Genomic DNA, 27,983 nt, shown 5'->3' with positions numbered 1-27,983 from the left:
GCAGGGGAGGGACAAGAGGGACTAGAGCAGGGATTTCAGGTGGCCCTGAGGTGGAAAAGCCGCGCGTGCGGTGGGAGCTGGTGGGCAAATCTTGCACTCTGGTCTAAAGATGGGTGCGGGAGCAGCAGGCAGCTGCGCGACAGCAGTGGCAAGTGACAGACACGCCCCACTGGCCTCGCTGGCTGTGTGGGTGGCCATCTGAAGCAAGCGGAAGTCACAGAGACTAGTTCTCAGGGGCACTGTGACATGAATCGGCCTTAGCTGATGTGTTCCAGAAATAATGATTCTGAGTTAATGGGTAGCAAGAGAGAATAAAGAGCTCTACAGTCCAGTGCGTTTGAAAAACACCAAGTTAGAACATTGCTTCTGCATATTACACACCTTCCAGAAACTTTAAAACACATTAAAAAAAAGGCTTCCAAGAAGAAAGTGTATGGTGTTTCCCAGAAGTGTCTGGCTGGCAGATCCTGCTTTTACCTCCTTCCTGGACTATCTCTAGGGTGTACTGTCCCTGAGGATAGATGCTCTCTTTTGAAATTTATTTTACGTGTATGACTATTGTGCCTGTGTGTGTGTGTGTGTGTCCCATAAGGGTGCAGAGCCTTAGAGGTTAGGAAATGGTGTCAACTCCCCTGGGACTGGAATGACAGGGCTGCAAGCCTCCATGGAGATGCTGAGAATCTGGAGGGGCAGCCAGGGCTCTTCACCCCTGAGCTATCACATGTTCTGGCAGTGAGGCTGGAGGAACCACAGAGGGCAGTGCTCCCCAGAGCCTGTTTGAAATGTAGATTCTTAGGCCTTCCTCTACACCTACCCAGAAGCTGGGAGTGAGTGGAGCCAGGAGCCTGCTTTTAGGGGCTCCCTAGGCTACTCTCTGCATGGGGTTTAAGAGCCACCCAGTTACAGGGTGACAGTGACACTCACTTACACTAAAGACTTTGCCGAGGGGTTGGCTCAGTCAAGATGAGTCTGAGGTCAGGTTTTATAACTGCTGAGGTAAATCAATTGTGAGTCTATGGCAAATTCCTGGGTTAGCGTCTCATGCTAACTAATCTTGAACTCACTATATAGCCAAGGATAACCCTAAACCCCTGTTTCAAGCACCGAAGCCCTGGGATCAAAAAGACATCTATTACAGTGTCCCAGTTTATGCCTCTTAGAGTGTGAACCCAGGGCTTCCCGAATATTAGGCAAGGACTCTACCAACTGAACTACACCCCAGTCCCGGGAGACAGAATGGTTGTAAACTCCATTATCTGCTCTTGAACAACCATAAACAAATTCTATGTGTGGCTATGCAAGTTCATAATCTGAGGCTAAAAACAATTATATACAAAGAGCTTTATCCATTAACCAGCTTAGAAGTATTGTGCCCTTCTTCATAAGGAGAGAGAGTTAACCCAGAAACTTAGCAGAAGAAATCATTTTTTTTTCAGATGTTCAAAAAACAAAATTATCTGTCTTACTCTGTAGTGGGGTAATTTAGAAATGTTCTTCCCTAGCATCTGTACTTTGCAGAAGAGCTGTCAAAAATAACTGAAGCGCATAATATTGCTATTGTACAAAGAAAGAAAATCTAGGAGCACATTCTCAAAAGCAAAATCCGAATCTATGTCTGAGTCTGAAATGCTTTAGAACTGTGTTACATTTGATTTGCTTATGCACTTAAGGTGTGTGTACAGGCACAGGCGAGTGTGTACAACTTTGATTGTTCCCTCCACCCACCAAGTGGGTCCTGGGAATTGAACTTGGGTTCCGAGCCTCGGTGGCTGATACCTTTACTGTGTGGACGTCTCTCTGAAGAATTCTGCAGAGTACATTGGTCGAGCTTTCCATGTGCTCCAAGCTTCAGCTGGAAATATCCATAGTTTCTACCGCATTCGAACACAATGATCCATCCACAGTGATTTTCATGAACGCAGAGGCTTAATTGCCAGGGGCGGGGAGGATTGCAAATCGTCCTGATTGCTTAGGGTGAACGTCTACAGAACTCCAATTCCATCTCGCGGTCTCAGTTCTGACTCATCTCCTACCAACATACATGACTGGCAGGGTACCCATGAGTCCACTGGTCATGAACCCTCACGGTTCTTCCTGATCAGCAGTGATACGTGAACTGGGTAAAGGTTAGATAAAGATCTGGTTTTCCCTTAGAAAACCGCCCGCTTCTTATACAGCCAACGTGACTTATGTAACCTTGGAATGATTCATCATGCCTAGTCTTCAGATCTCTGAAATACTTGAGCCACCGAAAAAGATTTAATTCTGAAATGCTGGGTTTCCTTTGGAGAGGGAAGTCTCCAGCCACTTTATTTGATGATGCCACAGGCCGCAGAGTTCAAACCTGTGAAAGCTCCGCCCCCAACACCGGCTTTGCCTCCCAGACTTCAAAGGGCATTTAGTTTGTCGGCCTGTTTATTTTTGAGAGGGGTTTCGATAAATGTAGTAAGGCTGGCCTTGAGTCAGATCCTCTTGCTTCCATGTTCCAAGGCCTGTGTCCCTTGTTCCCAAACCCAAGCCTGGTCAAGGAAAGGCCGAGTTAGTGCAAACAGCACGGACTTCCTTTTACCACTGTGTGCTGCCTTTGCAAACTCGCTGTTTTCCTAGCTGTCCCTTTGAATGCCAGCAAGAAACTTATGTCGGAGTGCACCTGAAGCCTCACGACTTGGAAGGTGGAGGCAGGAGGATCAGAAGTTCAGTCATCTTTGACTATATACCAAGGAAAGAAAAACAGATTTAGCAAGTCGTCTGGCTGTTTCTACCTCCTTGGGACCTGAATGCCGAGCCTCAGGGGAAGAAGGGGCCACGGATGGGAGCAGAACAGGGAGAGCCCTGGACCACATTTCACAGTTCTGAAAATGGCTGAAAAGCTATGAGTGACTAAAGACCCCCTCCCCGTTAAAGTTTCATCACATACATCTAGAATAAACCCCCATACGCTCTCAGCGTTGATTCCCCTTATCTCTAAATCAAGGCCACAGCTATCATAGGACCCACAGCTTAATGCCTTATTATACAGTAGGATTCCCATTCATTTGTTTTTCTGTGTCCAAGGATGAATTATAGCCAGTGTTCTCTCTCCCTTTCATGATAGAGTCTCTTGCATCTCAGGCTGGCCCAAACTCTCTATGTAGCCAAGGATGACCTTGAAGCTTTAATGCTCCTGCCTCCACTTCCTGAATGCTGCAATTTCAGGACTGGGCCACCATCCCTGCATTAAGATGATCAGGGGATTGAATCCACGAGTTCCTGCACATCAGGCAAGAACTCTGTCACAGAGCAATATCCCCAGCCGCCCTGACGTGCCTCCTTGTGCTTTTGATAGGTCAAGGAATAAATATTCTGCCCATTTTACACAGTGGTTGGGAAGAATTGGTATCTTAATTTGGAGAAAGGACTTGATGAAGCCAGATTTTCAGTCACAGACTCAACAGTGGACTCAGAGTTCCAACCAACTAGAAAAACGAGTTGTCAGTTCCTACAAGACAGAACTTCAATCAGCAACGTGTAGCACAGTTCCCTTCATGGCGGCACACAAATAGGTCAAACTGAGTCACCACCTTTACTGAATTCCAGACTTCTGGCTACTTTCAATTGAGCATGTGATAATATGGCTGACGTTAGGGAATGAAAGCACTTTTCTTAGTTGATTTAACTAGGTATTCAACACACACACACACACACACACACACACACACACACACACACACACTTTATCTCACCTCCCTGGCCCACTGCCTAAGAAAAACTTGGATACTTGTGGATGCTGTTGCTTCCAGTTGTCCCTCCGAGCTGCAGTGGTTTCCCTGAAGGAGCCAAGGCAGGTTTTTTTGTTTTGTTTTGTTTTTTTTCATGAATCTGTGGGAACACTTTCCTTCACTTTTTTTTTTTTCTAAATTCTTTGTTTACATTCCAAACGCTTTCCCCTTTCCCGATTTCCCCCACCCCATATGTCCCATAAGCCTTCACTACACCCATTCTCCAGGACAGAAACAAGGCAGGTTTTAAAAGTTGGCTCAGCTCAGCTTTCTCAGAAAGTGGGACAACGCCAGAAAGTAAAAGACCAGAGGCTCTCAGAGACGGGAGTGTGCGTCGCCGCCATCTGCTGGCTGGAATGGGCATCGCAGCAGCTCCGGAGCTGCTCTGCTAAGAATCTTTGGATTTGATTCCCAGGGTGGGGTCAGAATAGGGTGGGGTACTTGCCAGTCTTCGAAGACCAGCTCTACATGTCTGCAGTATTTTGAAATTCTACAACATTTGTACCCAGGCGGAATTTCTTGTGCGCAATCAAGAAGTAAAAGGGGACGAGGAAATGAACGTGCATAAAGCCCTGGGTTCACTCTCCCAACACTGAGAAACCCAGTTGTGTGGCACGCCTACGATCCCAGCACCCAGGGGGTGAGAGAGCAGATGAGACGAAGTTCAAGGTTATCATTAGCTACATATCAAGCAGACCGTCCTGAGCTACACGAGACCCCATCTTTAAAGTAAAACAAAACAAAAAGTGAAAGACAGCCATCTTTGAAACAAAGTTCCCAGATCAAAAAGCTAGTCTGTCCCAAATGACTGATCTAGTTGGTTAGAAAAGCCTATAGCCATCAGGCTAGGGGGACCTAGGGGAAGGTAAAGTCAGATCTGGTGTTTTATTCTGTGTTCATGAATCCAAACATTACTCACTGAGCGCTAATGCTGCTTGCCATAAGAACTGAGTGTGACAGGCAGCACTGGTGATCCCAGAACCTGGGAGACAGAAGCAGGATCATTAAGAGTTCAAGGCCAACCTTGACTAGTAGCAACTTGGAGGCTAGCCTGAGCTACATGAGACCATGACTCAAAAAGAAGAGGAAAAGCAAAACAAAACAAACAAAACCTCAGGGGCTGGAGAGGCAGCTAGGCATTTAGGAGCACTTGGTATCCTTGCTGAAGATCTGAATTTGGTTCCCAGTACTGAAAGGAAGGCTGGAAGCAATCTGAGGCTTCTGCTCCAAGGGACTTAAGAGGGGAGTTGATAGGCTCTTTTGGCTCCAGAGTACCAGACACACACATAGTGCACATACATGCACACATGCACTCACACACATAGTGCGCATACATACATGCATGTATGCACTCACACACACACATAGTGTACATACATGCATGCAGGCATGCACTCACACACATAGTACACATACATGCATGCATGCACTCACACACATGGTGCACATACATGCATGTATGCACTCACACACATAGTGCACATACATTCATCCATGCACGCACTCACACATACATATAGTGCACATACATGCATGCATGCACTCACACACATAGTGTACATACATTCATGCATGCACGCACTCACACATACACATAGGGCACATATATGCATGTATGCACTCACACACATAGTGCACATACATGCATGCATGAACTCACACATACACAAAAATAAAAATAAAGCATTGAAAGAAAACACACATAATGGGAGCTGGGAAATTAGGAGCACTTGCTGCTCTTCCAGAGGACCAGAGGTTGGTTCCCCTCACCCATGGCTGGAAAGCTTACAACTGCCTGTAACTCTAGCTCCAGGGAGTCTGAAACCCTCTTCTGGCCTCTGTGGGCATGCATACACATTGATACACATAAATACACAATAAAAATACGTATTTAAAACAAAACCCAACTTAACAAAAAGAACTAAAGAGGCAAGGGAAATAAGCACAACTTGTACTCTTAATAATAGACTATTCTGTCTTCTGAGGGCCAGGATATGCTGGACATATGCACCCTGTTTAACTCGCAGAATAATCCTCAGGCTATTGCTTTCTTGTTTATAATCATCCCATACTGTTACCTCGGTCACAAGGCAGAGCGTTACTGCCACCTCCTTTATAGGTCTGGAGAGTGAAGCCCACAAAGGTGTTACAGTGAGAAACTGGCAGAGGCAGGTGTGGACATGGGATCACGAGTGGGCACATTCGAGGGACAGTGGTCAATGCAGGATTTTATTTTTTTTTTCACCTGGAGACTTTTGGACTTGGCTTTTGGAAACTTCTTCTGTCCCATTAGCTATAGATTTTCCGCAAAGTGAAATTACTAGGCAAATAACAAGAGAGGATGACAGCAGATGCGTGGGAAGGATTCATCGGGAAGGGCACCCCTGCCTCTCGAGAAACCTGTCCAGTTTACGTTCTCTTCAGTTCGGAAGGCTTGTTCCTAGCAGCAGGCTGTCTCAGCAGCGGGGACTGACTGAGTCACTGTCAGCTCTCCCTGAGTAGAAAACAAATCAACACTTTGATTGACGTGACAGAGTATTATGAATATACACTTTGCTTCGCAGAGGTTCTACTGTGGGCGTGTTTTGGTGGCAACAATCTCAAACCACTTTGTTGTGTACTTGTATGTCAGGGTTGCATACACGGATGTGTGCATGCGAAGGCCAGTGTGTGTTAGTTGGTATCTACCTCCCATGTTCTTCACCTTAGTTTTTGAAACACGATCTCCCCCTGAATCTGAAGCATACTGTTTTGGCTACATTGGCTGTCCAGGGTGCTCCTGGCATCTGCCTCCACCGCCTTAGATCCCCACTGCCAGAGTCACAGGTGCACATCGCCACGCCTGTGCGGGGTGGGTTCTGGGAACCCACACTCAGGTCCTCGTGCAGAAAGCACCTTTATCCACCGAGCCATCTCTCCATCCCTCAAACTATTGTTATTCCTTCCTTTTTTCTCTTATGGACGGGGAGGTAGTGGGAGGGCAGTGGGGGAAGAGTGGCTGGGATCCGGGGCAGCTCAGGACACAGAGCAGTGTGCTATGAAAAACACCCAGAACGAGGTGTGGTGACAGAGGCAGGAGGGTCTTCCTGACTTTAATGCTAAGCACAGAAGCCCTACACCTTAAAAATTTTTTACTCCTATTAGCTGATTAAATAGTGAGCTAGGAATGTCCGTGGAACAATAATGGGTTCAATGCTAAAGTTTGGCTGTGGGGATGTATTATTATAAAAATACCTGTGACATTCAAAGGGACTAGAACTTTGGATGGACCCCAAAGCCAAAGTTAATTATATACCTTAAAATCACTTAAGACTGCTGTCCTATTGCATAATAAGCCTGTTTATTTAACCCACCTTTAAGAGAACAATGCAAAAAACAATGTTACTTGCCTTGGATTTCCCATATAACCAACTTTTACAGCCTAAGCTAATGCATAGCTATAGTCTCAAGGTATGTGTTTTTCAGTGCCCATGACCCAAGCGTTGTGTGTGTGTGTGTGTGTGTGTGTGTATGAAGTTATGGTAATGAATCCTGGAAATAGAAAACAGGCTGAAAGCATCCTTATAAAATGAACACTCCCCACAAATGCTGGAAACAGCATTAGGATAGTGTTTGACAGTGTTTATTGGTCAATGGGGTCAGTTAGAGTCAGTGACTTGTGAAATTCTGTTAAAGATTTCTGTAAAGGTATCCCATTGCTTCTTAATGTGATACTTTCTGTCCTGCTAAGTAAATATAGAGTAAAGCCATTTGTTAGGGACAAATGCAGACATGCAAAGATGTACACACACACACACACACACACACACACACACACACACACACACACACGGTAGGGGTGGGGCAGGCAGACACAGACAAGACAATGCAGCATTCATGCAGGCACAGATTCAGACTCGTACAACAGCCAGACGGGAATGACAGAAGACACAGGAAGAGAAAGAATTCAAATCCAGGCTGGCTCTTGGTTTACTACACCAAGGGGGAACTTCCTAATTTCTTTTCCTTAATTCAGCATCAACACATTATTGGCGACTCTGAGTTTATCATTAATGCTTTCCACTGTCACTTCTGATAGTTGCTATACTGGGTTAGAGTCCCTATCCTGCCACTACCCCTGACTTAACAACTGCATATAATCTTTGTAACTAGTGCTATTTGCAGGGCTCAGAAAGGAATGCTGGATTTACTCCTTTGGGTCAAGGATAGTCCCAGTGTCTGGGCACTATCATGCATAGCCAGGATACGGTGGAATTCAAGCACACTGAAGGTTAGAGCAGCCAGAAGTGTGTGTGGGGGAGGGGGCTCCTCCAACAGGGGGTGCCTTGAGGTATTTGATATTGCTTGTTCTCTCAGAAACTACACAAGGCAGGTTGGAGAGAGGTGGAACCCCAGGTGATATGGTTGAAAGGGTGGTGGGCATTTATCTAACCAAAGCCCACCCCACACTCCCACAAGGCAGAAAAAGATGCCTTAGGGTTTTATTTGTGAATCCAACTCCCATGAAGAGAATGGTATTCACATTGTTGCCTGGAAATAACTGTAGCCTCGATTTTCTGGAAAGAGCCCCAGCCTGGAATTTTCTGGAAGAAGTACAGCCAGAGAAGGAAAATACTATTATAAAAGATTTATGGCAGGCTTTTTTAATAGAAATTCCCTTTCTAATACATTTCAATGTTGAAAGCAAAACCACTAAATGCCCAATTCTGGATTATTTAAAAATTAATCAACAGACTAGCTGTTCTACAATTTTTGTGAATCTAGACATTGAGGAATAAGTTTTTGAGAAATAAGAACAAATTAAAAGAAGGAACAAGATCTTGGAAGTTCCAAAGCGCTCACTTATAAAGCGATATAAGAAGGCTGCATGGAGACCAGGCTAGCCAAGGAGCAGCAGAAAGAGGTCCAGATGGCTTAGAGATCATTATGGTTTAAAATGTTCCCCCACCTGGCTCATGGTTTGGATGTTAGTTCTCCCGTGGGTAGAGGTATTCTGGGGGTGGGGGCTGTGGATTGTTTAGGAGGTGGGTCTAGGAAGTTGAAGTGGGTTACTGTGACCTTTGTAAGTTGTACCTGTCCTCTGGCCCCAATCCAGATTTTTGTACTTTCTGGTTTGTTGCCACATAAACAGCCCCACCGGGGCCTGCAGCCCTGAATTAGGCATCTCCACCATGGCTTCTTGTTGTAAGTTGAAACCATGAGCCAAATGGAACCTTTCTTCTCCTCTTCGCTTCTGCAGGGTGTTTTGACACCGAAATATAAATCTCACTGTAGTGGTAAGAAGGATCCCCACAGGCTCAGGGATGTGACTGTTTGGCCATTAGGGAGTGACACCACTTGAAAGGAATGAGGAGCTGTGGCCTTGTTGGGGAAGTGTGTCACTGGAGGTGGTGTTTGGGGTCTCAGAAGCCCACGCCAGGTCCACTGTCCCTGGGTTCAGATGTAAGCTCCCAGCTCCCTGTCCTGCAGCAGGTCTTCCTGCGTGCTGCCACGCCCTTACTGCCATGCTGATAATGGACTGACCCTCTGAAACTATGAAACTGTGAGCAACCCCAATCAAATGTTTTCTCTTATGAGAGTTGCTGTGGTCATGGCGTCTCTTTATAGCAATAGAACACTAACTAGCAGACATGTATTCAAGGATCAGACACACAAAAATGCATCTAAGTAGGGGACAATCTAAGGGCTACCTATTTCCTTACAACTTTCTTTTTGCAGGTTTGATTATCTTATTTGCATGCAAATGACTTTAAAAGGCAGAGTTGAGCAGTTAATTTTTAAAAAATATTCATTCATTTTTTTACTTATATGTATGTGTGCTTTGCCTGCTACAGTTTATGTGGACCTCTTGTAATGCAGAAACTTGCTGAAGCCAGACATTAAAGCCATTTTTAGCCACCATGTAAGTGTTGGAAACCAAACCCAGGTCCTCTGCAAAAGCAGTAAGCAGTCTTAACCATGGAGCCATCTCTCCAACTGCTGAACAATTAAATTTTTCTAGTGATTTAACTCCTTTATGTTTTTAACACTGTTATTAGCATATGTCTATTGTGCACAATAACAGATTTCACACATGTACAAAATGTGCTTATTCACCCCATTTCCTCTCCTGGTACCTCCACCCCCACATCTGCCCACCCCCTTCCTCTTCCTAATCAGTCCCGCTTCTACTTTCAAGACATTTTAAATGACCCAATGGACTGAGTTAGACTTACTTACAGGCACATGGGTGAGAGGTTATTTATAGAAGCACTGGCAACTTGCCAGTGGCCACGCCAGTGATTTTATGATACTCTTGACACAATTTGTATATGTTACAAGACACACACCTGATTTTGTTCCAAAGCTTCTCTCAATGGTGACTTCCAGCTTAGCAGAAGCTAGTTGAACAGGCCTCACGGGGCAGTTCAAGAAAAAGGGACTTAGAGGACAGGATATGAAGGGCAGGCGGAGGGGGCCCTGATGGATACAGGCACTGCACAGGACTGTGGAACAAGTGGAACAATTGAAGAATGACAGACCTGATGCCATGGTTGCCTCTGTGACTTTAGATACACTGGATGAGAATGAGGCTCCTCATGACCTCTTCTTCTGGTCACTAGAGAGGAAGCAAAAGATACCAAACCCAGCTTTCCAAATACCACATCTATCTGTTAACATGCCCGGGTTCATTATTTTTCTTCCTCTGATCAGACACACAGCAAGAAGCAACTTAAGGGACTGTGATGGTTTGTATATGCTTGACCCAGGGAGTGACACTATGAGGAGGTGTGGCCTTGTTGGAGTAGCTGTGTCCTGTGGGTGTGGGCTTTGAGACCCTTGTCCAAGCTGTCTGGAAGTCAGTCTTGTCCTAGATGCCTATGGAACAAGTGGTGGAACTCTCAGCTCTCCCAGGCCCATGTCTACCTGGATGCTGCCCTGCTCCCACCTTGATGATGATGGACGGAACCTCTCAACCTGTAAGCCAGTCCCAATTAAATGTTATCCTTTATACGAGTTTCTTTGGTCACCGTACCTGTTCTCACCTATGAAACCCTAACTAAGCCAGGGAGAAGGTTAGTTAGGGCCTACAGTTTGAGGGGTACAGTCCATATCTGCGGGAAAAGGCATGGTAGCAAAGGCTTTATGATGGCAGGGGTGTACCCATGCCCCTCCCACAGCCATACATCTTGGTTGAACAGGTAGTAGGAAGTGGGTAAGATGCTCGAAGCCCATCTGCACCGACTTCCTTAAGCAAGGCTCTGCCTCCTAAAGCTTCTACGACCTTCGAAGTCAGTGCTACTTGGGGGCAACACATTCAAACCTTGACAAGCCCCAAACCCTGACGCTTTCCTCTCCTCTCGGTGACCCATAACCAAGCTTTTCCTAGATGTCTACCTTCTAAGTGGATCACACATCTTTCCATCAACGGTTCTCCTACTGCTAGCTACATCTGATGTGCTCTCGCCTAACCCACTGTAATGGCCGATGCAAGGTTACATTTCCCACGCCCCGCCTTGCTCCGAGCAATCATTTGCCCACGTGCTTCCAGAATTGTCCCTTCAGTGCACACACCTCAGCCTGCTCTGGTACCCTCCTCCCCAGCCTTCTCCCCCACCCCCTACCCTTTGGTGTTTCCCCGAGGGTTGAAACCACTGCAGCCCCGCTTATCCACCTGCCTCTTTAACATTTCCATCTCTGGAACATCTCTCGCCTTGGCCATTTTGCACCTCTTGGTTCATACTACTAAAATTTCCCTTCTCTTTCAAAGCACTAATCTCTATCAGTTGTTCAATTATTCAATCAATCTATCTCTGAGATCGTAAGCTCAGGGCAATCACTCTCTGGATGCCTACCCTCAGCATGGCGGCTCCAGCATCCAACCAAGTTTCCTGGACAGCCAGAACAAGTAAATACTGGCTGGATGAATGAAATAGACTTCAAAAATGATTCTGGAAAGACAATCTCATCTTACTCTTTTCAGAGCTCTCAAACTAAACTCCTCAGAAGCAAAGCCTTAGTTGCACCTGGTGCCTTTTTATGAATAAGAAGTCAGGGAGCTATAACTGTATCCAGGGACGTTAAATTGTTTCTCAAGCCTGTCACAAGTAAGTTCTCCAAGTAAGCACACACACACACTCACATCCAAAAGTCTTCATTCCCAAGATGGTTTTTTCTTGAGGATGAATGAATGCTCTGTTTATTGGAAAATGATAAATTATAGCTGAAAAAAGTTTTTTAAAATGCAGTTTAAGAAGCCCTGTTTGAGTGACTTTACAGTTGATGCAAACAGGAGATCTGAGAAAAAAAACAAAAACAAAAACAAAAACAAAAACGTGGTCTGGTGATCACCCAGAGTCAAGACTAGAAAGGATTCACGTAAGCATTATTTGCTTTAGTAGAGCCCACTGGAAGTATAATTTCAGAACACTCTCAAATAAATACAACCTTCACTTCTGTATTTGCATTTTAAAAATAAAGATAAATAATTTGATGCAAAAAGGCCTAATATCCATGTTTCAAGGCAAACTGGCCAGCACATTTTCACCAGTTAGTAGAAACGTCTTTCCGAATGCTTGAGCAGCAGGAAGTGGGCAGGGATTACTGAACAGTCTCTCCAAAAGAAATGTCTCACATCAGATTATGGAGAATAACCAGAAAAGTAAAATTACTTATGAACCAGGCCTTTACTGAGTACCCAACTATACTAGCTCTAGCAAAGAATCACCAGATCAACAACTGCACAGCTAGAAGAGAGACCTCTAGTGTATGTTCCTGGACTTCATATTGTGCTTCGGGCATAATTAATACAGCAAAACCCCACTGCAGTCATTTTGCATGCTGTGGTGGGAGATCCCCCTCCCCAGCTACCATCCATTCTTCATGCGGCTACAGATTTCTTCCAAGCAAACCTATGGCACTTTTGCCTAGTTACATTCTCCTTATATGCACAGCACAAGCTCCAGCCCGTGAAGTTTTCTCTGTGATGTGAAGTTTTAAAGTTCCAGGGTCACCTTTGTCACCACATTAGTAAACACTTAACCTACTGCCATCCTTACAATCACCAAGAGCTCTTTTCAATGGACATCAACAGGACTGCTAACAGCACAGACTCCTAAACAACCAGCCCCCTTCTCTTAAGCCAAATGCCACTGAAATCTAAGCACCAGGAATAAATAGGCGTCTTGCCCATTATCCTGGAGACAAATGGACTTGCTGCTATTTAAAATTCGCCAAGTCGCCTGGCTATTAGGTCTCAACCTCCCACACAGGCAGGTGGATTCCTTGATGTGGACTCAAAGGATTTTTAAAGGCCGAGGCTGATGCCGCGGAATGATTCATTAAATCTTATTTTCTCCTTTCCACAGTAAAAACACTTGAGATACACACAGAAGATGTTTCCCCTGGAACACACACACATAACACACGAAACAGGAGGTCTCTTAAGGAGTCTACTGCTGAGAAGGTAAAAGCCTTTTGCTCATTTTTAATTTGCTAAAACAATCCAAGCATGCTTGGTACCCAGAGGGTATTCTCAAATAAACTTGTATCTCTAGCTGCCAGCTTAGTTGATTGAAAACAGAAGGCAAACGTTTCTTAAAGAATGAGTATGTTAAATTGTTGTGTCTCCCTGAGTGCCACCAAACTGTGGTCTTCCCGGGTGCCACCAAGGAGACACACACACACACACACACACTTGGGTTGGGGGCTGCGAAGATTTGCTTGAAAGCAGCCAGTCCTATGCCCTAAACGGTAGAATTCGTACAATATTTATACTAAATTACTTCTTTCTTCTGAGGTCCCTCTTAGCCAGGAAGCCAGAGCCTAAATAAAGGTCTTGAACAGTTCCCGGTGGATTCTCCACATACAAAGCCGCCAACTGCTCCATCCTAACTTTGCTAACTTTGTCCGCTCCGTCTCAGCCGGCCCGCCAAGCACAGCTTCGGTAAAAACGTGTTAATACCGAAAAATCATTTCCACGACAGTTTAAGTGCTGGAGAGCACAAAGACATCCAGGCCGGCCCGAGATCGCTAGGAAGTTGCTGTGTGCCGGGCGCCCAAGCCGGGCGGGCGTCCAGGTAAGGAAGGGGTCCTCACACCACAGCTTCACCCTCCCCTACTTCGGCGATCAGGGACTCCACCTCACTTTGGAAGCAGTTCACCACAACGCGTCACCCGCCCCATTCTTTTTTCCAGGAGGTGAGGACTCTTTATTTTCCAGCCAGGTCCCTCTTGGGGGCAGGAGAGGAAGCGCACTCCATATTTCCATCAGGAGTGGAGGCAGGCTGGGGGATGGGGAGGAAAGAGGTCAGAAAGGAGCCAAACTGCTTCCCTTCCTCCCACCTCTGCGCCCCGGAGCGCGGGTTTCGACCGCGCACCCCGGTGGCGGCCACAAAACTCTGTCCCTTTAAGGGAACCGTGGACTCCAGAAGAGGAGGAGGGAAGGACGCGGGCTCCGGACTCGGAGCTGCAGGCTCGGTGGAGAAGGGGCAATCGCCGAAAAGCCACCGCCGTTACCTGCGGCTGTGGCTGCCGCAGCCTTCCCCCTACCCAACCGTCCCCAGCCTGCGCCCGCCTCCCAAGGAGGCGTCTGATCCGGAGCGTGGAGCGTTTGCCTAGGTCTCTATCAGGGGAGGAGGTGGGAAGGAAGAGGAACCGGCGCTTTTTAAAAATAAATGAAACATTTGCACCCAAGGAGGGGGGAGGGGAAATGGGAGGGGATGGGAAAAGGCTTTAAAGGCGCCTGAGTGGGAGGAGGCGACGAATCTGGATCAGCCCGGGTGGCAAGCGGGCCGGCTCTGGGCACCAGCCGTCGCTCACAAAAGGGCTCAGCCGGGGAGAAAGGGGAAGGGAATAAATAAATAAATAAATAAAGCGCCCGGGGGCCCGATCCGCTCAGCAGCCACAATGGCGTCTTTGAGCGGGTGTCCCGGGGGGCGCCGCCAAGGCTGGCTGCGAGCAGGGCGACGGTCCCCACCCCCACGCGATCGGCGCCGAGCCCCGCAGCGCCCCGGGAAGAATGGACGCGCGCGGCTGGCGGGAGCTCCGGGGGTCCGAGAGCCGCGGCGGTGAGCTCCGAGACGCAGCACCCGGCCGCGGGGACCCCCTAGCCCCGTCCGCGCGCCGCCTTCCGACCCCTCGGAGCTCCGACCCGGGCTCTCGCCGCCTCCGCCCGCGCAGCTCGGCTCCTTCTGCCAGGAAGAAAACAGAGGAGCCGCAGCCGGTGCGAACGGATCCCCAGCCGCCGTCCGCGCCCGGCTGCGTGTGAGCGAGTGTGCCGCGCTCTCGCCCCATGCCTGGCACATGCGTAAAAGCGAGTTGCGCCCAAAGTCCCAGCCATACCCTCCTTAGCAAATAATAACAAACCCAAACCGTCAGATCTTACCTGAAACATTGAAGCACAAAGTCTCTCTCCAAGTCCCCTTTTCCTTTTCCTCTCCCCCCTTTTCCGATTTCTCTCCCAGCGATCTGCTCGCCTCGCCACACCAGAGAGAAATGCAATAGCTTGGCTAAGGTAGACAGAACAAAATACAGAGGAGAGTTGCTCCAGGGCTTTGAAACCCCTCAAGGCAAGGATCAGGATACAATTAGCTCGCGCCTCTACCTCTAGTCCAAATCTCCAAAATAAAACTTAAATCAAATTAACCGATCACAGGGCTCACAGTTGATCTTCAAAATAATAATAATAAAAAATAAAGCCTAGCATAGACGTATAGAGAAATATACATGTACGAATTTTTCCCAGTTTTTTTTTTTGTTGGAAAAACAGTCTCATTCCAGCCCCCAACTTGCTTTTTACTCTTCCCTTGCACAGAAAAGCTGATTTTAATCGTTGTGATTAGTTTTGATGTAACGTGTCCGCGGGCGATTTCTACAAATGGATGGAGTGTTTCTTTGCCAAAAGAGGGAAACGCAGCAGATGATGATAATTATAAGGATTGTTGGTTGTTTCTTTTTATTTGTGTTTCGGGCTCCTGCTTCACTTTCTCGAGTTGACCTGACGTTGCTGTTACAGGAAGGTCGCACAACTTGTTGATGAGGCTCACTGCTCTGTCTGATCAAAGGCTAGGTGATAATCTGGCAATAGAACCGCATGGTCTTGGTTCCTTTGGCGACATAAACGTCGCAAATGACGTGGATAAAAAATAAAGCACATGCAGTCTACTTTGCCCCAATCAAGTCTGATTCACTGCCTGGGGGTGATACACAAACTCATTTCAAATGTTCAACCATGCAGAATTGTAAAAAGATTGAAAGAGTTACACTACATTTTTTTAAAGTGGGAAAATTAAAAGAAAACAAAACCTAGCATACCTACCATTTAGGTTTATTTGATCAACCTTTTGAGCATACCTCCACTATTGTCCCGGCTTGCCTCCCCCTGGTACCTTTGGGGGTTGTGTATAAATCCATTATTTGATGGAAGGGCTCCATGGACGCAAGGAGACTGAGGTAAACACATCTCCTCAGATTGCAGCTCTGAGTTCTGAGCCACCCTCCACCCCATCACTTCTTCCTCTTTGGGTCTCTACTTAAAGACATTTGCTGAAGACTGTCTTTTATCTAATTCTGTTCATGTTTGGTTGTAAATTCGAGGCTCACTTCCCATTAGTGTTACATTCTTGCAGGATAGTTTTTTTTTTTTTTTGAAATGGTATGCGTTTTGAGCAGTTCACAGCTCATTCAAAGACTTTGCTGGCATTTTATATATATGCCTACATATACACATCTACATGTATACACACATGAGAGAGAACACACAGTGAGAGAAACAGAAACACACACACACACACACACACACACACACAGAGAGAGAGAGAGAGAGAGAGAGAGAGAGAGAGAGAGAGAGAGAGTCTTTGGTGCAAAGGTGGTACATGCCTTTAATCCCAGCATTTGGGAGGCAGAGGCAGGCAGATTTCTGAGTTCAAGGCCAGCCTGGTCTACAAAGTGAGTTCCAGGACAGCCAGGGCTACACAAAGAAACCCTGTCTCAAAACAAACAAACAAACAAACAAACAAAACCCCCAAAAAATAAATAAAGAAGAAGGATAAAGCTTTTCATTTGTTTGATTTTACTATGGGCCTACAAACCAGTGCTGTAACAACTCAAGAGATTGGTGTTATAATGAGAATCAGAGGTAGTGGTAGATTTTTATTTTTAGTGTGCAAATTGTATTAGGGCATAGACATTTTGCTCTGAGAACATCGTGCCCTTGGAAGAAGAAAACAGAAATATCTCATAAGCAACACACAAGAGGCTCATAGTTGTCTTTCCATATTCTCTTCAGGAGATAGATTCTGTGGCCTGCAATATTTAAAGAGACTACAAAGAGCTAACTCAACAGAATTAACCAATGCTTCTTTTTCCAAATGATATTAACATTTAAAAAAAAAGTGAGGAGACAGAGGCCTCAGAAGAAGGAAGCTCAATCACTTCATACTTACACAACATGAGTGTGCCTTACTTGAAATGCTTAGAATCAGGAAAGTTCAAATTTTCGAATAAAGCATATGTATAAAGAAACATGAATGTATGGGACCCAAGTCTGAACATGGTATTCATTTATGTCTTATGTAATTGTGTAATACCTTCCACACACAGCTTGAAGGTAAGCACACACACACACACACACACACACACACACTGACTGACCAACCTTCCTGACATTATACAATGTAGCTAAGAACCTAGAGCCTCTAACCAAGTCTTACCAAGTGAAATTCTCCACTTGTGTAGTCAACCACAGTGCTGCAACTCAGTGAGTTTCTCCTTTTGGAAAATGTGACAGTTTTCATTGTCAACTTTTGCCATCTAGAATCGTCTAGGAAGAGAGTTGCAATGGCAGATTAGCTAGATGAGGTTTGAGCATGGCTGTGGGTGATTATTTGATTGTGTTCATTGAAATGGGCAGACCTGTGGGTGGTAACATCTCCTAGGCAGGGATCCTTAGCTGTGTAGGAGCAGAGAAAGGAAGTTGCTCACAGGCGCCCATGCTTCTGCCTGTAGGTGTGATAAGCTGACTGTTCCCTATCCCATCAACGTCACCACTCCCCTGTGACAGCACTGTACCCTGGAACCGTGAGCCAAACCAACTCTTCCTTTCCTCAGTTGCCTTTGCACGCCCATTTACCACAGTAATAGAAAAGAAACTGAGGCACAGCATTAGAGGGTTTCTGGATCAAGAATGCTCCACCTGTTTATTGACCTAAAGGACCTATATTGACCTAAAGGACTATTAATTAAATAGGTCCTTTAGGTCAATACATAATTTACGCAATGACATAAGACATAAATGAATACCGTGTTCAGACTTGGATCCCATCCATTCATGTCTCTTTATATATATGCTTTACTTGAAAAGCTGTGACCTAAAGGAACTACTAATTAAAAAGCAGAAACACTATCCCCCCGAACCTCAAACCCACATGTCATCTGAAAAACAGCTCATTCCTGTCCTAGAATGTTGGAGCTGGAAGCTCCTTTGCAGACCAGTACGCCGCCATCACTCAGAGATGAAGGCGGGAAGCAAAGCGGCTGGCCGACAATTTGTAAAGGTTTCGTTTTTATTCTCTCTCTCTCTCTCTCTCTCTCTCTCTGTATGTGTGTGTGTGTGTGTGTGTGTGTGAGAGAGAGAGAGAGAGAGAGAGAGAGAGAGAGAGAGAATGAGAATGGTGTTTGCTTGGAGGCCAGAGGACAACTGTGTGGAGCTGACCCACCTAATACATTTACATGGATTTTGGGACTTGAACTCAGTACACAGGGTTCAGGCAGCAAGGACTTTTGACCTATTGAACCATCATTCTGACCCAAGATGATTCTTTTAAACATTAGGTCATTGGTGTGAGGAGGTGGTCCAACCTTTGAGCTGACTCAAATTTGAGGTAACTCTAGTGTCAGGCAGTCTACAGAGAACTCTCATTTACACTGTCTTGAAAATACATTTTGTTTTATTCAATACAAATAGGTGAATGAACTTCAAGCCCTCTAAACAAAGGGTTAAGAAGATGTACTTTAATTTTTTAAGTAGATTGTTAATGTTGAGCTGGTGGCATGAAAGTGTACCTATAATTCAACACTTGGGAGGTGGAGGCAGGAGGATTACCAGTTCAAGTTATTGTAGGCTACTCGGAGTTCTAAGCCAGCCAGGGTATAGGAGATCACTTCCTAAAAAGAATAAACAGGTTATTAATGAAAGAACATATGAAGAGCCAGGCCCCTGTCTTACCAAGGATGAGAAGCCAACTTAAATTATATTTGTAATCCCAATATGACTTGAAAATACCTTTTTCCAGCCTGGTGTGGTAGTGCATATCTTTAATCCTAGCACTCTAGGCAGAGACAGAAGCAGGGGCAGGGGCAGGGACAAAGAGGCAGACAGGCTGAGAGGCAGAGAGACAGAGAGGAAGAGAGGCAGAGAGGCAGAGAGACAGAGAGGCAGAGAGGCAGAGAGACAGAGAGACAGAGAGGCAGAGAGGCAGAGAGACAGAGAGGCAGAGAGGCAGAGAGACAGAGAGACAGAGAGGCAGAGAGGCAGAGAGGCAGAGAGGCAGAGAGGCAGAGAGGCAGAGAGGCAGAGAGGCAGAGAGGCAGAGAGGCACAGGGCCACAGGGCAGAGGCAAAGGCAGTGGATCTCTGTGACTTCTAGGCCAATGTGTTCCATCCACATAGGGAGCTCCAGGACAGCCAGGACTACATAGATTATGTTTCAACAACAACAACAACAACAAGAGAGAGAGAGAGAGAGAGAGAGAGAGAGAGAGAGGGAGAGGGAGGGTGGGGGGCAGAGAGGAAAAGAAACTACTTTCCCCTAATTGATACCATGTATATGAACTTTAGCCACTTTGGAATTTGTACAATGTATATGTGAACATGTGTGCGAACATGTGTGGGAACATGCGTGCTTCAATTACAAGGTAAGAAAAGGAGTACTTTCAAACTCTCAGATCCGACTTATCCACAAATAATTGGACAAGGATGGCTTGGTTTTGTCAGTGGGGAAGCAGCCAGGGTGGTGGCGTGTGCCTGTGATGCTGGTACTCAGGAAACCAGGAGGACTGCTGTGCATTTGAGACCAGTCTAGGCTGCCTCAAAGCACAAAGCAAAGTAAAACAAAACAAAACACAAAGATAAAACCAATGGAGGCTTAAACATAACCCTTCCTGAGAATAGTGTAAGATTTCAGACTCAAAATGAGTGTACTAGTGTTGAGAGGCACACATACAGTGATCGGGTGCTGCGAACTGCAGCCAAGAGCTTGGCTGGGAGAGCTGAGAATGCTGGTGGTCACGGAAGAGAAAATAAGCCATACTTTTAGGAGTGCGTGCCTCCCCCTCTCCATGTTGCTGTGGGACAGATCATTTGGCTGCATCGTAGTCACCGAACCCTCAAATCGCCAGTTCCCTCCGAACATCGCAGCTTTGTCCAGGGCAGCCCTGAGGTGCCTTCTTGGTGGCGATTTGACAAGATGTGGACATTAGTTGCTGAGATGAAATGTGAAATTGAAGAGCCCTCCACTGAAGCAGCCCGGCGCCCAGATGGAATCGGACAGTTCGGCAACAGTTCTTATTAGGAGATGCAAATGGACCCCAGGATGTGGGTGCAACCTGTGTGTGCTGAGACCTCACTAGCCAAGGCGGCAGGGCCAGCCTTTCTCACTGCTGTGGTCTCGGGATGGCCATCTTGACAACAGGGCTTCAGTGGCCTCCACCTGCGACGCCAGGAGAGGTCCTACCACACAGGAAGGGCAATTATGCAGTTACATTTTATCCTCGTGTCAGTTAGGGGTTGGGGTAGCAGATCACCTGTTTTTTATCAGCCGACCCGAAGCTCCCTGCAATGCTGTGGAATGTGCATTTTCCTGGAGTTGAATAGAAGCATTAAGGAACTGAACAGAATGCGTTTGTGATTGCTGGAGTTTGGCCCCGGCTACCACCTGTTTATAATTAGCCTTTGCAGAGCATCATAGCTCTGCTTCGCCGGACGGATGCTATTCACCAGTTGGTGATTTCTTCTCTGTCAAGTCTTCTGTCCTTGCAGATCTACTGATGGGTGTCATTTTCAACTGGTCTGTGATTCTGACACATACCAAGTCCTCCTACAGAGGTCCTTAAATCAATACAGTCTTTTGTCAAAGTTTCTTCTCTGGCTGCAGTTCTTCAGTGTGAACACTCTTTATGATTTCAAATTAGAAAGCAACACAAAAAAAATTAAGAAGAAATCAAACAAAAGTATGGTCAAATCGCCAATATCGTAGTAGTTCTATTTAGTGGGAAAATGTATTTTTCCCGAAAAGTAAAGTTGTCATGTGCCTATAATCTCAGAACTTGGAAGGCTGAGGCAGGAGACTTACCCACAGTTTGAGGCCAGCCTGGCTATATAACAAGCCTTATCTGGAAAAAAAAGAAGTTTTTAAAAGAGGAGGAGGCTGGAGGTGTCTTAGTGGAACAGTGTTTACCTAGAAGACACAAACCTTGAGTTTGAGTCTGACACTGTGAAATGATGATGATGATGATGAAATAAAATTATTTACGTATGAGGCAGAATCTCACCATGACTGCTATGTGAATTTTTTTTTTTGAAAGAAAGCAGGGGCTGGACATAGTGGTGCATGCCTTTAATCCTAGCAGAGGCAGATGGATCTCCATGAGCTCTAGCCTGGTATTCATAGTGAGCTGTTGGACATGCGGGGCTACATAGAGAGACCCTGTTTCAATATAGATAGGTAGATAGATAGATTGGTAGGTAGGTAAGTAGATAGATGGATAGATAGATGGATAGATGATAGGTAGGTAGATAGATAGATGGTATGTAGGTAAGTAGATAGATGGATAGATAGATAGATAGATGGATAGATAGATGGTAGGTAAGTAGATAGATTGGTAGGTAGGTAAGTAGATAGGTGGATAGATAGATGGATAGATGATAGGTAGGTAGATAGATGGATAGATAGATGGATAGATAGATTGGTAGGTAGATAGATGGATAGATAGATAGATGGATAGATAGATTGGTAGATAGATAAAAAGGAAGTAAGACATAGATATATGGAGATCATCCCCTGATGAATAAAAGGATGTGTATTTTTTAACGGGCTTTGAAAAGTCTTTGTCAGGGCCAGTGAGATGGCTGAGCAGATAAAGGACATTTTGATGGCCCATGTTTGGTACCTGGGACTCACATGGCCATACATGACCATAGCATACACGTGGGCACACATATGTATACACACACAGATAAACGTAAAACAATTTAAAAATAAAAGTCTTTGCTCAAGAACCACCTGTTTTAGTAAGTACTTGCAAATAAGTTTCATAACTTATAAAATTACAATCATAACTCTGTGGCCTTAACTTGAGAAGAGAGCTTTGGTTGATTAGCATGTAGACGTTACCCAGAGCTGTGAGCAGTGCAGCACAGTCTAAGTCAATCGCCACATCCATTGCCATGGTGGCTTCCAGGAGCAGGACAGTGACCTTTTATTGTTTTCACAAGAAGAGCAGTGCGGGCTGGATGGGATCCCCCAACACTTAACTTGAGGTAAATGCTATCCGTAAGAAACCCAGAGCAATCACAGGTTAGACCTGGGCCCCTGCACATAGGTAGCACATGAGCAGCTTGGTCTTCACGTGGGTCCTCCAACAACTGGAGCAGGGCGGAGCCCGTTGCCTGCCTGCCTGGATGGATGCCTTGTCTGGCCTAGTCCTGCAGGGACTTGATGAGCAGTCAGGGGCAGGGGAGGCTGACACCTAGAGGGGGACTTCCCAGTCTCAAAAGAGAAGGGGAAGGAGAAATGGCTAGAGGACTTGGGTAAGCAGTACTGGGAGGAGAGGAGGGGATGATATTGGGTTGTAAAGTGAATAAATAAATAAATTTAATTATATATTAATGCAAAAAAAAAGAAACCTAGGCATGGCAGTCACGGTGGCACATGCCAGGAATCTCAGCACTCAGGAAGCTGAGGTAGGGGATTGGAGTTTGAGATCAGTCTAGACTGTGTACAAGGCCTATTGAACAAGCCAAGAGCAAGCATGGGGGTGGCGGGTGAGGGTGGGAGGCTCATGTTTTTATGACGATGCTTCCCAGCAAACACACTTCCTGTCTGCTCCTTTGAGCGTACTGCATTCTGACGAAACTGTTTGAGTAAGAAACAGGACTGACTGGACTAGAATCCTTTCAAAACATCTTTTTTCATAATCATTTCCTTTTGCTTTTTAGGAATTGCAAAGTTCCTTTTGAAAGAAAGAAAGAAAGAAAGAAAGAAAGAAAGAAAGAAAGAAAGAAAGGAAGGAAGGAAGGAAGGAAGAAAGAAAGCAAAAGAAAGAAAGAAAGCAAGCAAAAGAATGAATGAAAGAAAGAATGAAAGAAAGAAAGAAAGAAAGAAAGAAGGAAAGAAAGAAAGAAAGAAAGAAAGAAAGAAAGAAAGAAAGAAAGAAAGAAAGAAAGAAAGAAAGAAAGAAAGAAAGAAAGAAAGAAAGAAAGAAAGACAATGCAGTGTGAAAACAGGAAAAGATGGGCTTCGGGGCTGAGTCCTCTGTCCGAGGAGCCCCATCCGTCAGGCACCGCTGGTGTCTCGCCTCCGGTTTATAGAGATTCCTTCCCTAACGTTTAGAGCTTATCACGTTCCGATCCTTCCGTGTAATCTTTTAGGGTATCCATTTCAAGTTATGTGGCAGCTGTTTTAAAAGAAACGTTTTTTAATAAGCTAAGCATTTCATTAGATGCACACGCGTCCCGCCCGTCTCAGCGCCTCCCAGGAACAAGGCTGGCATGCAGGCTACTTCCGTTTGTGCCCATAATTCGGCTCATGGACGGCTCATCCGGTTCAGAACCACTTAGCTTTGCTTGGCTGTCTCACTGAAGCTAGGCCGTTCATGAGAAACCCCGCAATACAATTGCGGCACCTCGGGGGACCATATACATTTATGTAAGTTATCTCTGCCCGCACCCTTTGGTGTCAGAACCTCTCAGCTTTGCTGAGCATAAAAAATCTGCCTTAAGCATATTACTAACTTTAAAACCCTAATGATATGGATGTCATATTTCAATTTTTAAAAAACCTCTTCCTGTTCCACCCCTGGAAAAAAACCCCTGTAAAACGTATCCAATGGAATCATGCTAAGGTTAAAAATACAGAGTTTATTTAAAAGAATGGCAAATGTGCTCTGCTGTAGAACACACACACACACACACACACACACACACACACACACACACACCTTTACTTACACACACGCAAACTGTTTAGTGAAATGTAATAATTAAAAAAGAAATAAATAGATCTCCTAGTTGAAGTAAGAACTTTAATAGAAAAATGATCACTAACGGAAGCAAGAATCTATGTAATTTCTTTAAAGTTAAGAGGGGAAAAATGTTTCTATGGGGCTAATGAGTGTAAGCCTGATTATTTAAAATGAGCATGGGGTAGCAGATCCATGGGACTTTTTAAATGGTTCTAAGACAATTGTTAACAAGAGGCCTAAGGAGCAATTGTGAGTAACGGCAGGGCCCTGCACTGCATACAGACCATCTGGTTGTGCAAGGCAGATAGGAGCATTCTTAAACACAGGCTTCTTCAGCCTGTCCCTCCAAGGTGACTATGCAGAGAATGGATTTCTTAATTTTTAAAAACAGAAAAAAAAAAATAAGTCCATTGTACCAAGCACACTGCAGCTCGTGCCGAGAAAACACAAATCTGTCTTCATTTCTAGAGCCTCCATGAAAGGCTTATACGATAATGACAGTAACTCATTAGCCTTTCGCTTTATTTTTTGCTTCTAAAGGTTTTGATAGGTAGACTATTGTTAGAATCTTGTTACTTGCTGGCTGGACGTGTAGAGCATGTCTGTCGTCCTAACTTTGGAGGTAGAGGCCAAGGGTCAAGGATCTGGTTGATTATATAACGTATTCAAGGCCACCCTAAGACTTCATCTCAAAAAATAGGGCTGTGAAGATGGTTTGGTAGTACAGAGCCCCCACTGCTCTTCCAGAGGACCTGAGTTTGGTTCCCAGCACCAGTGTTGGTGACTCACAACTAACTGTAATCCAGCTTGAAGGGATGGGATGCCCTCTTCTGGCCTCTGAAGGTAATTGTGGACATGTGGCATACACTCACACAGATACACAGATGCACATAAATTAAAATAATAGGTCTTAAAAGAAAAGTTCTCCACACAGAGTGCTTGCGATCCTAGTACTCAGGAGGGGAGGGAAGAGGGTCGGAAATTTAGGATCATTCTTGACTGCATAATAAGTTCTAGGCTAGCCTGGGCTGCAGGAGACCCTGCTCTCCCATCTATGTATCCTTCCCCGAAAAATACAGAAAAGGAAGGAAGGAAAGGAGGGAGAAAGTGAGGAATGAAGGAAAGACAGAAGGAGGTCAAACAAACACAAACCCTGAAAGGACTGAGAACTAACCCAGCCTATGGGAGGAACTTAGGAAACAACATTCAAGAGATAACTGTCACCTCAATGGACAGAGCACACACAAGCAGCTGGCTTCTCTCTCTTCAGGGTTGGGGGCCTAGGACCAGAGCTGAGTGGCCATGGCTCTGTGTGGCCACTGTCCCCTTCCCTCGAATCCTGGCTGTCAGAGATACTCACCTCTGGAGAGCTAGAGGAGTGGATGAAGATGGCGGCAAAGACGGAGGTGCCAATCGCGACTTAGGGAGGGTGTTTACTCTCACGGTGTCTTGACCTAGATCCTGGTCTGTATTTGAACTGGCAGTGTCCCACCTCAGCTGCCTCTGATGTTCTCCCACTCAGTTCTGTTCATTATGCTCTTTCAACTCTCTTTGTTCATGGTTTATTATTATTATTGTTGTTGTTTTTACACTTAGCAAGGAATCTCACATACAGGACTCCACTGGGCAGTTCCTAGGGGCTCTTACCCCATCGCCCATCTAGCCAGTCCCACTCTGTCTTTGTCTCTGTCTGTCTCTCTGTCTCTCTCTGTCTCTCTCTCTGTCTCTTACTTCCTTACCCTATCCTTCCCCCCTCCCCTGCTCCTTTTACATTTTGGTCTTTTCCTCCCTTCCTTCCCCTTTTCCTTTGTCTCTTTCTTCCCTTTTCTTCCTTCTTCCCTCCTTCCCCCTCCCTCTCTCCCTTTCTCCTTCCTTCCCTCCCTCTCTCCCTTTCTCCTTCCTTCCCTCCCTCTTTCCCTTTCTCCTTCCTTCCCTCCCTCTCTCCCTTTCTCCTCCCTCCCCCTCCCTCTCTCCCTTTCTCCTTCCTTCCCTCCCTCTCTCCCTTTCTCCTTCCTTCCCTCCCTCTCTCCCTTTCTCCTTCCTTCCCTCCCTCTCTCCCTTTCTCCTTCCTTCCCTCCTCTCTCCCTTTCTCCTTCCTTCCCTCCCTCTCTCCCTTTCTCCTTCCTTCCCTCCCTCTCTCCCTTTCTCCTCCCTCCCCCTTCCTCTCTCCCTTTCTCCTTCCTTCCCTCCCTCTCTCCCTTTCTCCTTCCTTCCCTCCCTCTCTCCCTTTCTCCTTCCTTCCCTCCCTCTCTCCCTTTCTCCTCCCTCCCCCTTCCTCTCTCCCTTTCTCCTTCCTTCCCTCCCTCTCTCCCTTTGCTTCTTCTCTTTGTCACCTTCTCTTATCCTCTATTAGTAACAAATTAAGGGAAGGTGTTTCCCAACCAAAGCAAGTTCAAGAGGAAGATCTTCACAGCCTAATTAGCTGGCTCTTAATTTGCGAGAAGCTTGGCTGTGTATGTTTCCTAATTAGACTAGGAAACCCTAATGGGACTGCAGCAACCGACTGCCTCCCCCAGGCGAGTTGTGCTCACAAGACACCGCCTGTCCCAGGGAGAGCACAGGCACTTTCTCTTTGTAGTTACCCTCTGAACATCGGGTAGGTTCACCCTGGACTTCGTGTTAGAGGAAGGCTTTTCATTCTCTGCTAGTTGCTCGGGTATGAAAGTCCAGGAGGAGGTTGTCCAAGTTTATCCCTTTGAAGCTGGAAGATTGTCCTGGCTGGCTCTGCCCAGTCTGCCTTTCTGTACAATTTTCTCTAAGTTCCCCACTCAGCTATACATTTCTTTCTTTTTTTTTTTTCCGGAAGAAGAGAAAGGAAATTGCTCCCACAAATGAAAACAAACCCCATTATTTCTTAATGAATCTAAGATTCCCAGAGCTGACTTGGACCCTGCTCTCTGGAGTCAGGCGACTTGCCTCAGGCGAAGGCCACAATGCCATCCGTCAGGGCAGAGAGAGGAAGATTGTCCCAGAGGCACACAAAGCCAATTGTATATTTTATATACAACAGGAAATATCTCTCCAAAGCCCCATGGGTGGTCTCGTAGCCTAAAGCACCCGAATTGATTACCTGTGGCTTGTTTAATTCCAACTGCCCTTGATGGTCAACAAAGGACCACGCTGACAGGAGTCTCAGCGCTCATCTGTGGGAAGGCAGTCTGGTTGTGAGAAAGCAGAGGACCGTCCAGAAGACTGCACCCGCACACACGCTGACGCCCAATGTAGAATATGAGCCTGATATACATTAGGCCTGTGCTTCATTCCTGTTCTGTAGAGGAGTGAGTTTCCCCTTTACCACAGAGCAGGAACAGAGACTCGTGTCCTGTGGTCACTGAGGATGAAGACTCCTGTTCATAGATTGGGCCTGGAGTTAGATAACAGATCTCCGCAGCCAGAGTTAGATAACAGATCTCCGAAGACGCACAAGGCTTTGCGTGGCTTGGCTCTTTCTACATCCTCAGGAGGTTAGTCTCCTCTGCCTGTGATGCTTTTCTACTCGAGCTTTTCTGACTTAACTCACTCACTGCCCCAGGGCCTTTGCACAAGAGGCGTTGCCTGAATGTAGAATGATTTTCCTTCTCTTATCTAATTGCTCTGCTTCCTTCAGCTCAGACACCTATTCCTTCCCCTTGGGACTGGCTCAGAGCTCTCTATTACAGCTGGCTGGTCTTTCCTTCAAACTACAAATCAGCTAATGCCTACGAAGTTGTGGGATTTGATTATCCTTTGCTTCCATCAAGTAGGAACTATGCCCGCCTTGTCTCAGAAGTGTCTCTGGGATCTAACACAGTTGAACAAAAAGGTGTCCGAATTGTGGCTTGAAGGAATCATTGAATGAGCAAATAAGGGAAAGGAATCATTAAGAGAACAACTGGAAAAGGGAGGAAAGACCGGGGAGGCTAAGGGTTTGAATAAGGGAGAACTATATACCACTGTCATTTGGTGATATCATGAATCTGGCATGACTGGATTTTGCTACACATTTGCAGAACCCTTAAAACCTAAG

General features: G+C 45.9%; 1 protein-coding gene across 1 annotated transcript in view; it reads right to left on the bottom strand.

Annotated features, from left to right (window-relative positions):
* Positions 1-15,173, bottom strand: part of Kctd1 (potassium channel tetramerization domain containing 1) — a 208,215-nt gene extending 193,042 nt beyond the window's left edge. Inside the window, exon 1 of the mRNA XM_052155616.1 lies at positions 15,124-15,173. Coding sequence (XP_052011576.1) covers positions 15,124-15,132 — 9 coding nt within the window. The 5' untranslated portion in view covers positions 15,133-15,173. The remainder of the gene's footprint in view (positions 1-15,123) is intronic.
* Between the last annotated feature and the right edge of the window lie 12,810 nt (positions 15,174-27,983).

This window comes from Apodemus sylvaticus, chromosome 13 (genome assembly GCF_947179515.1).
Source record: "Apodemus sylvaticus chromosome 13, mApoSyl1.1, whole genome shotgun sequence".
NCBI classification, from domain to species: Eukaryota; Metazoa; Chordata; class Mammalia; order Rodentia; family Muridae; genus Apodemus; species Apodemus sylvaticus.
Note: the sequence above shows the minus strand (reverse complement) of the source record. Positions and strands in the feature narration are given on the sequence as shown.